Here is a 15,992-nt window from a genome sequence, read left to right as displayed (position 1 = left end):
GATTTAACGAGCCATCAAATGCTACATCTGCACCTTGTGTGGATCTCCCACTGTACAGGCAGTGGGAAACCCACACAGCAAAATAAACGAATTGTTGCTTTGATAAAAAAATTTGGGAGTTCACTTATGCACGGTTCTTTCCAAAAGTGTACTACAGTAAAGCTTCATTAGTTCACCAAATCAGATCATTTGGACTCACTGTTTGGTCTCAGTCACATAGGACATGTGCCTTTAGAATGACCGTCGTGCATGACCACAGTGTTATTGATCTAAGGTACATCCAAAAGGGTTTTGGCTAACGGTAGTCTCGGTTTGCTTCCAAAAATGCATGGGCGATATTTACGATTGTGTCGATAGCAACTACGGTTTTATCTGCAGCACCTGCGTCAAAGAGCACCTTAGCTTTTGCTCATATGGTCAAAACCAACCACATTGAAATGAATGAGACGAGTGAAAAAATTCAGTGTAATAGAATTTCGTTGGAGTGAAACTTCATTAAGGACCACACAAAGATAGATAATTACCAGTGCTGACTCATCCACTAGACCCTGGCAAGCGTATGCATTATAAATTGGCACCAAACTCTAATTCAAACGCACTTGACCGCACCTCAAGTTACTGTTCAAACGAGGGACACCATTCATTGTGACGGAATGTTGATGTCTTTGGCCCCACCTCAAACTATTCAGATACTGAGGAAAATTACAACTCTGATCCAGGACTCTTGATCCCAGAATTTGTTTGGATTCATGAACATCTAAAGAATACCACCGCACAAATTGAAGCGAAACGTTGCCATCTCCTTCGAAGTTACAAATGTAGAATTAAGTGATTTTGTTTAGCTCTTTTAAATGCTTGGCTAACTTCAAAATACAAGGCTGCATATTCCAGAGGAAAGTGTCAAGATTGGCTTCGTATTGTTGACAATACTGCCACAGAAATCAGCCCTTAACATTTAAGGTTTGACCCAAAAGCCAGGAACACAAATATGCACATTGAACACTATCTCTGTACTCTGTGCCCCAGATGCATGAGGCATTCGCAGCATGCGTTTCCCCTGCGAAGAAAAGCCCTCCTGGCAAATGACTTCATTTTTGTTGCAATAGCGCTGTGGGAAGGTCATGCATAGTTAGAACTCGCAAAGAGCAGCATGAACACAGTGGTACGGGGCATATGATTATCTTACTGTCAACCATTTCACGTAGTGAATTGCTCAATCATTCAAAGCTACGTACCATTGCTCTATCAGATCTGGTGATATCGATCGGGTGTCTATCGAACCACGTGACCAAATCTATTGGATCAGCATGGATCAAAGCCTGATTTTTTGTATTGTTTTCTATGAGCGGCTCAAGGGGAACTGAAAGTTCTTCATTATGAATATTTCATTATAGTGGGACTTGACTGTAGCGCTATGACCACTTGCGTCACAACTGCGAGGTTGTTATCCGTTACTGCGCTGTTAGAGATCTAGATTATATTCGCAGTGGTTACAGCAAACAGTTTCATTCTGACTCTCCGTGTGCAGGCTGCATGCGTGCATCCAGATTTATGATCGCGTCGCTAACAAACACAGTTTCATCTGCAGTGGGTGCAATGCTCGGCAAGCCCATTTTCACAGTGCAATGAGCGCAAAGTGTCACAAACATGGCGGAAGTTGTCAAAGATGAAAGGCAATTCAACCAATGAAGTAGAAACGGGAAAGCTGTGCATCGTCATCAGGCACTGATCAATGGCCACTTACCTATCAAGTGAAACAGATCAATAAAAGCTGCAGTCAGGAGGAGGAGAGGATCGCTGGCCACTCCGCCATTACAATTCTTTAAACGCTCTGCAGTCTCCCTTGTTTTGTTTTTACAACAGAGCTGTAAGTAGCACGTTTCCTTGATTTTGAGGCGTCCATCCATGTACAAAAAACGTGTAGCGCCCAGTAGGGTGCAGAGGTGTATTTTGAAGCATTAAAGTGGTACCCCTGGCACCCTACATGAAGTGGCGGGAGAAACTAATGCATTAGGGTGGAAGAAAAACCCGTGCATATGCGTTTTGCACATCTTACAAAGAATGCCTAGTGCCCTCTAGGTAGCAGTGGTGTATTTTTAAACATTAAAGTGGAACTCCTGACGCCCTCTATGAAGCGGCTGAACAAACTGATGCATTATAGTGGAAAAAAAAAAAACACCGATACGCATTTCGAAAGTGTTTCGCCACATCAGTCGAATTTAGGCGCTGCATTGGTGCAGTCATGCGTGGCAAGTATGGGTTGACCACGCGTTGTGAGAACACCCGAGCAACAGCATGCTCATGAAGAATGGCGACGAGTGCAGAGTCGGCAGTGCGCCTGTCAGCTCCACCCACCTTCACTGAGTGAAATGGTCTCAAAATTTTTCCATGCAACCCAGTCAGAACATTTACAGGTTATAATAACGGAACTTTAGTGGTACTTGAACATTGTTATAAGTGGGTTTGAGTGAATGAAAATGATGCAAAATGCACTCAGCACAGCGCATGGTTGCGGTTGAAAGCCACACATTCCAGAAAACACCAGCTGCGACATCTGTGAAAACTGCGCAATATTCATCACAACCTCGTACTTCAAAAGCTCAACAAAAGGACGTACACAAAGAGCATGCATGGGGCAGCATGCACAGTGAACTAGATAACACAAGGAAGAGACATAGGTAATACTACTTATATTAAAAATGCAAGCTACAAACTCAACAAAATATAATGCCACAACCAAAGTATCACACAACCTGCCTAGCATGTCATGCACAAACACAAGTACCACTAGGTATCACAGGAAACAGCTAAAATAAAAACGTCAAGCTCTAAACAAGAACATAACTCAGGCTAAACGTTACCTCACAAGACAACATTGCACTGCTTTTAAGTCACATGTGTTGAACACCTCACTGCTGCATATGCGAAATGGAGAGCTGCTGATTCAGTGCATCTTTGCAGTTGTCCAAGCCCTAAACTTAATACACAGCGCATGGCAGTTTTGCTATTGGCAGTTCTGAAATCTCTACGTAATATGTTTAGTGCAGCCCCCTTTGCAATACATGGGTACAGCTTGTGTATGCTTGTTGAGTGTTGCGCTTAACGCTGTACACTTGAAAAACATACCTATACAGGAAAACTGCTCAGGCATTAACTTATCACAGCCTTGTTCCGCAAACGTCATGGCGCGAATACATAATCGACCACTGCACAAGACACCTTGCACACTGCCTTGCGGCCTTTGCAATGCCACGAATGGCGCTTTGTACTCTTCGAAGAAGCTATCGAACTGTTCCTGGTAGCCACCGGCTGCGGCAGATAATCGCCTATGACACTACCCTCAACGGAAGCACTGCAAGGCCAGTCTGTATCTGGAAAGCTGTCCTGACGCGTGGGCGAAATGGAAGACAAGGAGCTCCAGCTGCCATCAAATATGCGCTTCTGCAAGATCTCATTTCTATCCCTCTGCGCCAGCAGAGTGCCGCTGCTGCCCGCGCAGTCGTCCGCAGTGTGGTCAAACTGGCCTGGCGGCTGAAAACTAGGCTTATCGCAACTGCTACGACCGTCGACTTGCGTGTCATTCCCCACATTTGCAGAGCTGCATTCATAACTGCAAGTGCACTCCACATGAGAGGCCGCCGTCTGCCTTGCAAAGTTGTGCACTGAACTACTCAGCAGGCAAGGAGAGGACTTGAGACTCGTTTCGCGAATCGTGGCATCCTGTCCGAGATCGGAGTGTTTGATCTGAATTTGTGACAAGAAATGTGCTTTCATCTTGGAACTCTGGTTTGACTGTACTGCCAGCACCCCACCATTGGGGCTTGCAGAATTGTGTGCGTTTTTGCAAGTGCAATCTTTACTGGTGTCTGTGACCCCTCTGGGGGTTTCACCCCTAATCTCACTAGTACTGCGTGTCACGTGTGTGGTCTGATTTGTGTTGCACGCAAGGCGCCCAGAATGCAAATTGCAGTCGTGCCCTCCATGCGACGCGTGGCAACTTCGTGCGCTGCAATATCCACCCATTACGTGTGCGTGGTCGACAGTGTGACAGAGATGCTGGCTACATGGGTACGACGAGCATGGCTGACAACAAAACGGTGCATCGGCTTCCTCACAGATTGCCAAGCCGCAACTTCCTGCACAGCTAGGCGTACGAAGAGCAACGTCTTCACCAGAAACTTCAGCCCCATGACAACAGTCGTGTGGCAAAGCGTGATGATTGCAATGAGGCGACAGGTCGTTACCGAATCCAGAGTCCAAGGACGAGTTGGCATCAGAAATGGTGCTAAGCGAGGCACCGACCACACCACTGTACTGGCAGCATGCAGGGGCGGCCAAACGCGTAGCGACACCGCGACAAAGAGCAGGTGAGATAGCACGCACCAGCGGACCAGAAGACCGCGCACCACACCTCAGGACGTAGGACAACCCAGCACGCGAGCCAACATTATGCTTCGCAAGCTTCAAAGACCTTGAACCAAGCCGGAGAGAGGAAGACCCCAAATTAGAAGACACAGGGCCGTGTGACCCCTGTTTAGCTTTCGTGCAGCGCACCTGGTCACTGCTCCCCGCCGCCGCATTAAAGCGCGAGCCAGCATGCAACAAAGTCAATGGCTCGCGGTCGTTCGGCCGGTGCACAAGAGGATGGGGAAGGGAACGCTTACTTCCAAGCCGGAAGCCCGCGAAGGATAGCCCGTCGAGGTGGAACACGGGCGACTCGGCCGTGAGCCGCTGGTCCAGTTCCCTCCGGAGGGCGTACTTCTGCTCACGCTCCGACTGGAGCGCTTCCAACGCTTCTTCGAGCTGCTGCTCGCCGATGCGCCGCAGCGAGCCTAGCTCCTCGAGCTGGGCGTTCAGCGATTCCACCTCTTCCTTGAGACGGCGCACCTCATGCTTAGCGCCTTCGAATTCCACCTGAAACGGATAAGAAAGCGGAGACGTTCAAGCTGCCATTTCTTGCTCAGTAAATTACACAAGTTGCAGTGCAGGACCCTAAACTAAATCGTACAGGCACATTTAAAAGAGAAAAACGATTTTTCTTGTATTAGTAAATTAGCCTTTCACAATACCAAAAACACCATGCTTGCTGTGAGAAAACGCTTGGTGAGAAAACGTACAAAAAACGAAAATGCAGGTGGCGAGGTCACATTGAAGTTCCCACATCAGTCATCGCGATTTCATTGATTCTGATGACGCCTGCTAGGGTCTACGTAGTTGCTAATCGGTACAAGTGATGTACGTTGTCTTCTGAGGGGGCCAGAAACTTAGCATATCGAGTTTCAGGAAATTCCATTGGGCCCACATGCCCAAAATGCGAAAAGACACTTCGAAATCCGTGACGTCACTATAGGAGATTTCGGCGGGAAATTTAAAAAGTGAGACGTTTGACTGATTTTCTTATGTATTATTAAACATATGATGGTGAAATTAATGACACTAATGTTTTCAGAGCATAACTTATCAGTCTAAACTAATTTATTGTTTCATTTCAATGCCCCTTTAAGAACACACGTGTTCTTGCATTTCGCTCCCACTGAAATCTAGCCACGGCTGGGAATCGCACCCTTCTGTTTAGAAATGTAATGACACGGTCACTAAGCCACTATGCCAGCTTACAAATATAATCAAACCTCATTTTAATAGTCATATGCACGAAGAAAATACCGCTCTTATGCCTAATATTAAATATAGGTTGGTCATAACTGCCAATATCGACAATAAATGCTTCAGGTTTAATTTCAAGAAGGGAGCCGATGGATGGATACACGTTATAGGTTTCAAAACAGGAGAAAGTGCCTCAGATCAGGCTGGCCGACGTTTCGATAGGGGACCTATCTTTGTCAAAGGCGCCTTGTCATCCCTGGCCTGTTAGTTTTAAGGGGTTAGTGATGACGTCATGTCCAGCGGTGGCGCGTCTGTTGTTTTCGGATGCTGTGCTTTTTACGTTGGTGGCTGGCTGTATATGTTTGCACGCAGAACATCTTGGACGCCCACAGGGTCCAGACGTTGGTGTAGTTCTTGTTGCGAGTTTTGCATGTACGAGCATATCTTTAAAATTGGCGTTGCATCTGTAGGCAACCTTAGGCGGTTTGGCGAAGATTTTTTTAAGTTTCTGGTTGGTTGTTAGAATCGGATAGTATTTTGCGAGGATGTTGTTTATGTTCGGAAGTGCGTTGGAAAATTTTGTAGTGAGAAGAGGCGTTGTTGTTGTTGTGGTTTTAGGGCGTGGTTTGAGTGTCTCAGTGCGATCTAGTTTTAGTGCGTCTGTGTAAGCCTTATGAAGGAGCGCGTTTGGATGGCTTCTGTTTGCTAGTGTTTCTTTTAGGGTAGTAAGTCTGTTTACGTAATCCTGATCCTCTACGCATATGCGACGTAACCTTGTTGCTTGGCTCCTGAAAATGCCCTGTTTACAATGTTTTGGGTGATGGCTAGTATAATCTAGGTATTGTTGCTTGTCAAATGGTTTTTTATACAGCGTTGTCTTTAATATACCATTCTCAAGATATATGGTTGTGTCAAGAAAGCTGATGCAGTCAGCTCAGGTCTCGGACGTGAACTTTATCGTTGGAAGAAAGGAGTTTAGGAATGATGTAAATTTAGCTAGATTGTCCCTGCCGTGACCCCATATTATAAGTATGTCATCAATGTACCGAAGGTATGTGTGGGATTTGTCTGCGCAGCGAGCCAGGAAGTTTGTTTCCAGAATTCCCATGAATATGTTTGCATAAGTGGGTGCGAATGGGGTGCCCATGCTTGTTCCTTGTATTTGAAGGTAGTAATTTTCTTCAAATTCAAAATAGTTGTGTGATAGTACTAGTTCTAGTAATGATAAATATACTTCAGTAGAATGCTGTACATTATGTTGATTTAAAGTTTGCTTTATTGAGGTTAGGCCCTCTGGGATCGGGATATTCGTGTATAAAGAGGTAACGTCTAGTGTGACGAGGATGGCGTTTTGTGGTAGTGTGCCTTTGCTATTAATCTCTTCTATTATTCGCAGTAGGTGTGGGGTGTCCTGTACAAATGACGGGAATGTCTTCGGAATGTCCCCGAGAAAGTGGTTAAGGAATTCGGAGAGGCTCTCGGTTGGGGTGTTGTTATTTGATACTATTGGGCGCCCTGGAATATTGGCAGTGTATAATTCGGTGGATGGTACTTTGTGAATTTTGGGGAGGAGGTAAAACCGCCCTGCTGCTTTGTTGTTTGGTTTCAGAAACGCGCCACCGCTGGACATGACGTCATCACTAACCCCTTAAAACTAACACGCCAGGCATGACAAGGCGCCTTTGACAAAGATAGGTCCCCTATCGAAACGTCGGCCAGCCTGATCTGAGGCACTTTCTCCTGTTTTGAAACCTATAACAGGTTTAATTCGTTATATCTGATAACTCATTATATACATGTTTGCACCATTGAGGTTTGTCTGTAATACTAATACAAATGCTTTTCCTTGACAGAACCTGATAGCTGACAAAATCGTGAATAATATACATAATGCTTTACGCAAGTCTGTCTACTTAGAGAAATGTTTGCAGCAACAAAGCTGCCACCCTCTATGATACAGGCTCTGGCCTAAAAATTCCTGCCTTCCTGATTCATGGGCTTTTTTTAGTAAACATCCACTACTATCGTTTTACAAAGTACAATACTGTTTGTTCTTTACTATGATATTCCAAATAGTGAGACATGTTCATTACTGGCTGGTGAAAATATACACCACAGGACATGTTGACTTTCTTTAGGGTGCACTTATACGTATAAAACCATAATGCTGCCATAATAGTAACGCCAAATGACATTTTTGAGCTACCTGTTCAGTTTGGAATGCTCAAAAGATTTACTCTGTACTTTTCTTTTAACTCGTGCTTAAATACAAAAACAAAAACCCGTAAAGACAAATACATACATAGTTAATACAGAAGACCAGCACTACCCAGCAGGGTTGCCAGGTTTGATTGCTTTTTAAGGCCGGTGGCAGCAGAAGAAAACGTCTTGGTTATCTGGCTACTTTTTGGCTACTTTCTTGTTCACTCTATTTCGACCAAATATCAATATCTTGTGATGTTGCAGCCACTGGCGTTCGAGTATGCGGTGTCAATGCGTGGCGATTAAGGTGTCTTTCCAGCTTCCCAAATTTAATTTGACACTTGCATTACACAAAAGAAAATACTTTTGGTAACGTGGCTGGGTCTCTGGTGGCGGGAACTGTCGCATGGGGCCTCATTTTTGAGGACACCTATTGCTGAACGCGACTTTAACTTGTAATTAGAAGTGGACGATACAATCAAAAGCGCTCTGCATCCAGGACGCTCTGCACTCATCAACATCAAAAATCACATATCTGACGAATTGTGTTATTGCTTACAATTGGGTACAGCCTGCGACTGGGGAATATTAACTGCTTGGCCTTCGTTATCATGGGAGAAACGATTGCAAAAATAACTGCAATTTATGCTTCAGTCACAGCAACTGTGATTTTTAACACACTCGTGCAGTACTCATTTTTATTGTCGCCACAAGGCTAATACTTCTAATCCTTTTAAGACAAGTCATGCAAGACACGTGACCAGAGTTTCACTTTTGCAACAGCTCAAGAAACTGATTCATCCTGCATGAAATGATTGCTGAAGTCAACAATTTACACTTCAATTTTAGCAGATGTGATTTTGAAGGGTTCATGCTGTACTCATTTACATTTCCATCAAAGGCTCTTGCATTTAGTCATTTAAACAAAAGATCACAGTTGTTCTCACGTATGCGAGGCTACTTTTGGCTACTTTTACTGCCCTTGGCTGAAGATGGCTACTTTTTGGCTACTTTTTCTAATTTCTTGGCTATTTTTTTTCTTTACGACCTGGCAACCATGCTACCCAGGTGACACTTTCTGATGCTAGCTGCCTCAATAATGCACAATAACAGTCAACCAGCATGAATTCTAGGTCAACCATGGAGATTGAAATGCATGCAGTCCTATGCAGTTGCAGTTTATCAGATGGGTATGTACACATTCACACCGAGAACATATGAAGAGCCGAGAAAATACTGACCTGTGACGACCGCAGCGACGAGACCTGCTTTTGCAGAGAGATGTTCTCTTCCTCGAGTTCGTTGTTGTCGGTGAGCAGCCTCTGTTCCCTGAGCTTCATGTCCTTCAGCTCTGAGCGCAGGTTCTTGCGCTCCCAGTCTGACACATCGCCGTGCTTCATGATCTCATAGTTCTCATTCTGAAGACGCTCCTTTTCAGCCAGGACCCGACTGAGCTCCTGACGAACCTGTAAGGATAAAAGCATCGTAAGGACATGGTGAAGGTCGTTTTAAAAACAAGTTGCGCACTAACTGTACTTTTTAATAACGGCCCATTCATACCACGAGCATCCCAGAGAACACAGCAAATGCCACAGACACTTTGCTGTACTAATTAGACTGCTTATCTTTTTCTTTCTTCTTACAAGCACATTGTGTGCTCATTTGATATTCAATGCTTCTTTTCATTCTCGTCAGTGCTAACTGCCAGTCAAAGACTTCTCTCCTTGAAACCTTGCATTATACTTTCATGAAGAACCAGCAGTATTAATCAATCCTAAGGATAACTTCTCCTTGTGCTAGTTGATTAGTACTTGATGAAGCCACTGTGGTGCTAAATAACACACATAAAAGGAACACACAGCACCGTAATGTCTGGCAGCGCATTCCTTATCTGTGTGTTTTAATTTTGCACTGCAATGACTTCATGCGCGCAAATTTTTTAATGTCATCACTTCATACCTCTCTCACTACAATTGCCACTTCGTTTCATTTTGTACCAATTCCACTATTACAATAGACCATCACTAACCTGTTCAATTAATTATAGTATTAATATTTTCACTGAAGCCATCAGCTAACACACAGCCAGCATGAATAAGATTATTTAGATCACAGTCAACATGTCCACTGCCTTTCCTATCTTGTCCTGTGCGCTTTTGCCCTCATTCAATTAAAATCCGATTAGCCTCGACTTCATACTGCACAAAGATTATTCATGTGCCTACACAATGCGTTACAATGTCGCATGAGCACTGATTTTTGTGACGCAGCATACTTGAAAACAATGGAAGAGATTGAATTTCGGTACACCACGCAGGAACACCAAAAAGTGTAGAAAGGGGCCAGCATCTCCATGAAATGGCCAACATTTCCACACATTCACAACCCCACTATTGCCAGAGTCGGCTCACAGTACACAATAATGTCGGAGACCACCAGAAAATATAACAACTTCTTCCCAATTCCAATTTAGTTGCCATCTTGTACAAGTTGTACCAATTACAGAGCACTGCTGAAGAGCATGAAGTAGCTACAACATATCTTGCACATATAATCAATTAAAACATGAATGCCAATCATTAGCCAACAAACAAATCAATGATGATATTCCAAACAGCTTCAGACACAGAGAAAAACAATGAGTGCTTTATAAGTATCCATGATTCCAATGTAAACACCAAAGCTACTGAATAAGAGGCCGAGTCCGAGCTTGTTGGTACATTGACAATCTTAACTGGGATCCTCACATCTCAATCTGTCAAACTGCCGAACGCAAACTATCGTTCTTACGAAGGAAGTTACGCAACACTCCACCAAATGTGAAATTAAATGCCTATAAGACACTCATCAGACCATCATTAGAGTATGCTGACTTAATCTGGAGCCCTTAACAAAAACACCTAATTGATAAAATTGAGTGCATACAAAAACTAGCGGCCAGATTCATATATTCTCTTTATTCTAGACAATCCAGCGTATCTGAACTACTAGCGAAAGCAAAACTTGAACCACTTTCAAAACGAAGAACAGTTTCAAAGCTTAAATTAATTTATCTTTTGTACAATGACCATTTCAAAATTCAAAAGTCACGTTACTTGCGTCATTCTTTCCCCCATTCATCAAGAACTAACCACAGTAAAACAATTCGACAGCCTTCAAGCCGCGTCAACCTACACAAACATTCACTCTTTCCCCCAGCAATTTCTTGGTGGAATAAGTTGCCTGATAGTGTTGTGCATTGTAATACTGTGGAATCCTTTGTTTCTAAAGTACAACTCATCGATTTCTGTTTATGATTGTTTTTTGTTTCATGTTGCATTCTGTTACCACTCCTGCAAGGGCTAAGTGAGCCTGCAGTATTTTCAAATAAATAAATAAAATGAAACCCTTAAGCGCACAAAGACGGGAATAAGTGCTCTGTGTGTCGTCTTCTTGTTCACATCTTTGTGCGCTTAATGGTTTCATAATACCAAAGCTACCTCAGCTTCTTTTATATATGTCTGTTCGTGTATCTTATAAAGACAGCCAACGTATAAGGCACAATAAGTGGTTATGCATAAAGATATTCATTCATGTGAGTTTCTAGGCCATACATACACACAAGGATACTTTTATTCTGAACTAATGGAAAACCTTTATAAGCGAGTGCTAAGCTCCTAAATTATCCCCAGTTACAGATGTCATTCCTACATTCCAGTCAAACAATCACATTACTATGCTTAACTAGTACACTGTGTGTTAGTACACAAATTTTCTTTAAATACCTACTGTGGTACAAAAAAAAAATAGAATGCAACAGGTGAGAAACACAAACGCTCATTAACTGAATGCTGCAATAAGATACTACTGCATGTGTACAAAAACTGTAGCACTACGGCGCACTAAGGTGATGTGTTACAATTACTTTCAAAAGTGTTTAAGGTAGCTAAATTAATTTCCCAGGGGAAGGAATCCCATTCTATTGCTTTTGAAATCATGTGTAATAATAATAATAATAATAATAATAATAATAATAATAATAATAATAATAATAATAATAAAATTGACACACTTGCCACAAGTTCAATTTATAACGGGATACCCAAGGCAGCAATTTCATGGTCATCATGTTAAAAGAAGCCCTCTTGGCAAAATCCAAATTTTCCTCCAGTTTTGTGAAACAGACCCAGCGACATGGTTGACGTAAATCACGAAACTACAATACCCGAGAAAACACAATTTTTTTTTCATGCCCAAAATGCAATAGCATATCTCTCTCTGCCTTAATTTTTAAAAGATCATGTCCTATCTGAAAGGAAAATGAAATAGCCCAACATACAATCACAAAACATATGTATGCATATGAGTGCATCCTACTAAAACATCCAAAAACACATAACTGTAAATTATATCTTGAATAGTCACTGCTGGGATACAGTTTGGCTTTGGTCACTAACTACTACACATTTCTGTCACTGAAAATGAGGTACTCTTAAGGAAAGCCTGTGCAATAACAGATTGATGAACCAATATAAATTGCTCAGTACTGAACTTTAGAACTCCCACGTAATGTAAGGTACAGAATCACTAAGGAAGAAGTACAAAATGTGGGATTTGAGTCACACAGCCTACTATTCGCCCCTAATGTCAATTGCTAACACATGTGATCAACGTACTAAATGACATAAACAAGGAGTAATGATAAAACATTTTTGACTTGTCGTTTTTCTTTTGGGCTTTAATATCTATGCCTACAAACTAGTCCTGGTTTACGCATTGAGATGTACGCGTCCCGACGTCATAACACAATGGTCAACTCTGTTCTTAAGATTGCTAAAAGTTCTGTGCAGAATTTTTTGCTTCTTCTATAGTAGTGTCACCGCACTCCGCCATATAGCTAAACTGCAGGCAGCAAGCTTACACTTTGGATCGTAGCACTGTGACAATTCCGACAACTCCAGGTCCAGCATTTGAAGACAGACTTTATTTAAACAACTTTAAAATATCATAAGCGCTCCACAACCTTCACTCTTGAGAAGTGTCAGTCTTACATGCATGAAATGTGGCTGCAATTTCGACAACACCAAAGGTATGTGCAAGTACACTTTAAAAACAAAAATACACACAACTTCACAGAAGTGCTTGTAGCGACGCTACCACTGGCATCTAATGCCAACTGTTTTTCCATTTGCGACACCAAACGCATGGTGTTATGGTCAATTTGCATGCCGAAAGCAATTGTGCAGACATACTCTATGTTCAGGCACCATGTTTCTTAGACGTCAGTATACACGCAAGAGAAAATGATCATCTAATGGCCTGAGTAAGCTCCAAAAATTAAAATCATCTCTATCCTTACCTGTTTCAATTCCTTTTCCAATTCCTGGAGAGACGATGTGAGTGAAGCTTCCTTGGTCGCAGTTTCCTGCAGAAGGCTCTCTTCCTGTTCAATGCCTGTAGTTGTGGACACTTTCTGACTTGTTTGCACCTTGGCGAGGGCCTGTCGAAAAGTTCAAAGCGTCAGATCCACGCTGCACGTAACTTTGGCACAATAGCTTAACAGCACCATACACTCCGTGTACTAAGGGAAATTAAGTCATCCATTGGTTTCACGTCGTTGCTACATTCGTGTTAAGGAACAAGGACAGCAAATGAAGAGCAATCATGAGTACTGAATATATTCCAAATAATTATCATAACTGTAATAATTATTTGACATAAAAATGCAATATGATAACGTTCCGTGGATAAAAGTCATCTATTGGTTTCATGCAATTGTTACTTTCATCTAGTACTGAGGCACAAAGACAGGAAATGAAAAGCAATTACAAGAACCCGTTCTATACAATTATTCCAAAAAGGTGGTACCCCACTATGGTTTGTTAAAACCGCTTAAGCTTGAATCTTCTCCAGACCTGCCTTTTTAAAATACAGGTGTCGCATGCTAACACTTTCAAATGCAATTGAGCTTTATCAGGATTGATTTATCTATTACAATTGATTTATTTGGAAAGGTGCACAAATAATACAATGAATCTAGTGTCCTTTTTCATTGAAGAGATGCCTCTTTTAGGGTTGATTAATTTACCAGGGTTCACGAATATTTATGTCCCCAGCTGAAACGATTCAGTCAGAAGCATTCAATGTTACTGTGCCATCTGATAAGCTGCGAGACAAAAATGTTTGGATGTCTAGCAACATTTCTAGGACAATTCAGGAACATGGCAATGGTGAGCCGGCACTGTTGACTTGCTCTGCCATTTTTCCTGTCCTTGTAGAACTAATTTTTTTTAAACACGAATTTATGATGAGTTGTATCAGGAAGTCTGCCATGGCATACTGGCTCTAGAAATGTTAACACATGGACGCAAATGACTGAAAAGTGGCATAGGCGACAGCGCTTTACAGCATTAACATTTGCTATCATGTCATGAGTACTGCATGCAAGAAGCATGTTGTTGTGCACGTCTTTGGCCTGGTTTGACAGCCATTCCTCTTTCCATCACTCATTCTCCCCTAAAGTTCTAAGAGAAGCTTAAATGAGCAAGCGAATATGAACTCGTAAAATTCGATACTAGATGAAGCAATCGCCCACAGTTCATAAAATGTTCTGGAACACTAAGTTTAGCTTTCAAACACGCAGCGAGATTCATCACTTTCGTTCTCCTTTATTATTTTTTTTTTCTTATTGCACAGGAAGGATCGTGCACCGCCAGGAACGCGAAAGAATGCGTGGAACATTACGGTTTCGGTGTCAACGCGTCACGAGTTGCTGGCTACACCACCACACGACCTAGATGAGTTTAAGCGGTCTCTCGGGCAAACTCGGGCGCCGCTTCTTAATTACGGCCCCTCGCACAGAAACTACAAATCAAGATAACAAACGGGAGCCCTACTTGCTATTAACAACGAGATGCGTACGCCAAAACTTAGTTCTTGTTTCCATTCCTCTAACTTTCTTTTTTTCTTTTTTTCCGGGTAACTGCCTGCCGTGGCGGAAATCAAGTGCAAATGCTGGCGCTGTAATCGGCGCAACGCGCCTACGCACTCAAAACGGAACTCCGAAGCTTTCTTGGGCTAATAACGAATCGACGACGCGACCTTCACGCAGAATCGCCAACGCAAAATCGCTAAATATTGGAAGAGGAAAGAAATTAAAGGAGCCGGTAGCGCCGCCTAACCCTAATACACCCGACTTTCGCGCAAGCATCACTGCATCCACGTGTAACATTGCATGAATGGAAAGCTCAGCGCGAGGTTACGGGGAATGTTAGGCGGAACTAAGGCGCTAAAAAAATCCGCGATCGCGTCGTGAATTCGTGCAAAACCGGTTACCACGCCTACCACTCACGTCAAAGGGATAGATGCACCATGCGTCACGACTCCCGTGCGCTTACCTCTTTAAGTATTTCCATCTCGTGCTTGGTGGTGTCGTACATGGATTCGAGCTCGTCGCATCTTTGCTGCAGGGCCTGTTTCTCGTCCAGCAGGACGAGACCGTACTGTGCCGACTGGATCTTTTCGTGGCTGGTCTGGGCGAGCTCGCGGTGGAGCCGCTCCAATTCCAGCTTGAGAGCTTCATTTTCGGCCCGTACGTCACCGTCCTTGAGTCCGGCGCTGGTTTCCATGATGGTCAAGTGTTTCCGGAGCGCGTGAGACGTTGATCGAAACCCCGTGCGGGCGAAATCACACCCATGGGGGACTCACATCAACGCTGCGAAAGTCTCGCACGGCTCCATCTTGGCACAGCAGAAAAAAAAAATGCAAGTGGCATTGTATCCTTCCGCCAGCTCCTCATCCACACACCGGCAAAAGTCGCAATCCAACGACTACCAAAGCTACGCGTCAGTATATATGCACATGTAGAAGGATTTTCGATTTATTTTTAGTCATGACTTAAGTAGAATTGATAAAAAATAAGGTATCACGACGTCTTGACGCACTACGTACTTTGTCGGAAGGTTTTGCATGGTGCGTTTTCGGTTCGGTGAGGCGATGGTGAAGGACGCCTAATGGCGAAAAGTTGAAGTTCCTTTTTCCTGAAATTCTGCACACATAAGCAGCTTTGATAACGAGCCGCAGCTACAATAAAGATTACGCAGTGTATATTTTAGCTGCAATTGTAGTCGCAGTACACACTGGTGTCTTTAAGGATGAGCGGAACTGGAGAAACGGGCGCGGATGGCGGGATCCTCCGCCGTACAACC

General features: G+C 43.2%; 1 protein-coding gene across 1 annotated transcript in view; it reads right to left on the bottom strand.

The window, feature by feature from the left end:
• Positions 1 to 15,555, bottom strand: part of LOC119371910 (protein bicaudal D-like) — a 41,639-nt gene extending 26,084 nt beyond the window's left edge. Inside the window, 4 exon segments of the mRNA XM_037642368.2 lie at positions 4,665 to 4,914; positions 9,048 to 9,272; positions 13,145 to 13,285; positions 15,183 to 15,555. Of these exon segments, the coding sequence (XP_037498296.1) occupies positions 4,665 to 4,914; positions 9,048 to 9,272; positions 13,145 to 13,285; positions 15,183 to 15,413 (847 nt within the window). The 5' untranslated portion in view covers positions 15,414 to 15,555.
• Positions 15,556 to 15,992: the final 437 nt, after the last annotated feature.

The sequence above is a fragment of the Rhipicephalus sanguineus genome, chromosome 10 (assembly GCF_013339695.2).
Source record: "Rhipicephalus sanguineus isolate Rsan-2018 chromosome 10, BIME_Rsan_1.4, whole genome shotgun sequence".
In the NCBI taxonomy this organism is placed as follows: Eukaryota; Metazoa; Arthropoda; class Arachnida; order Ixodida; family Ixodidae; genus Rhipicephalus; species Rhipicephalus sanguineus.
The sequence above is the reverse complement of the archived record's forward strand: the minus strand, read 5'-3'. Positions and strand labels throughout refer to the sequence as shown.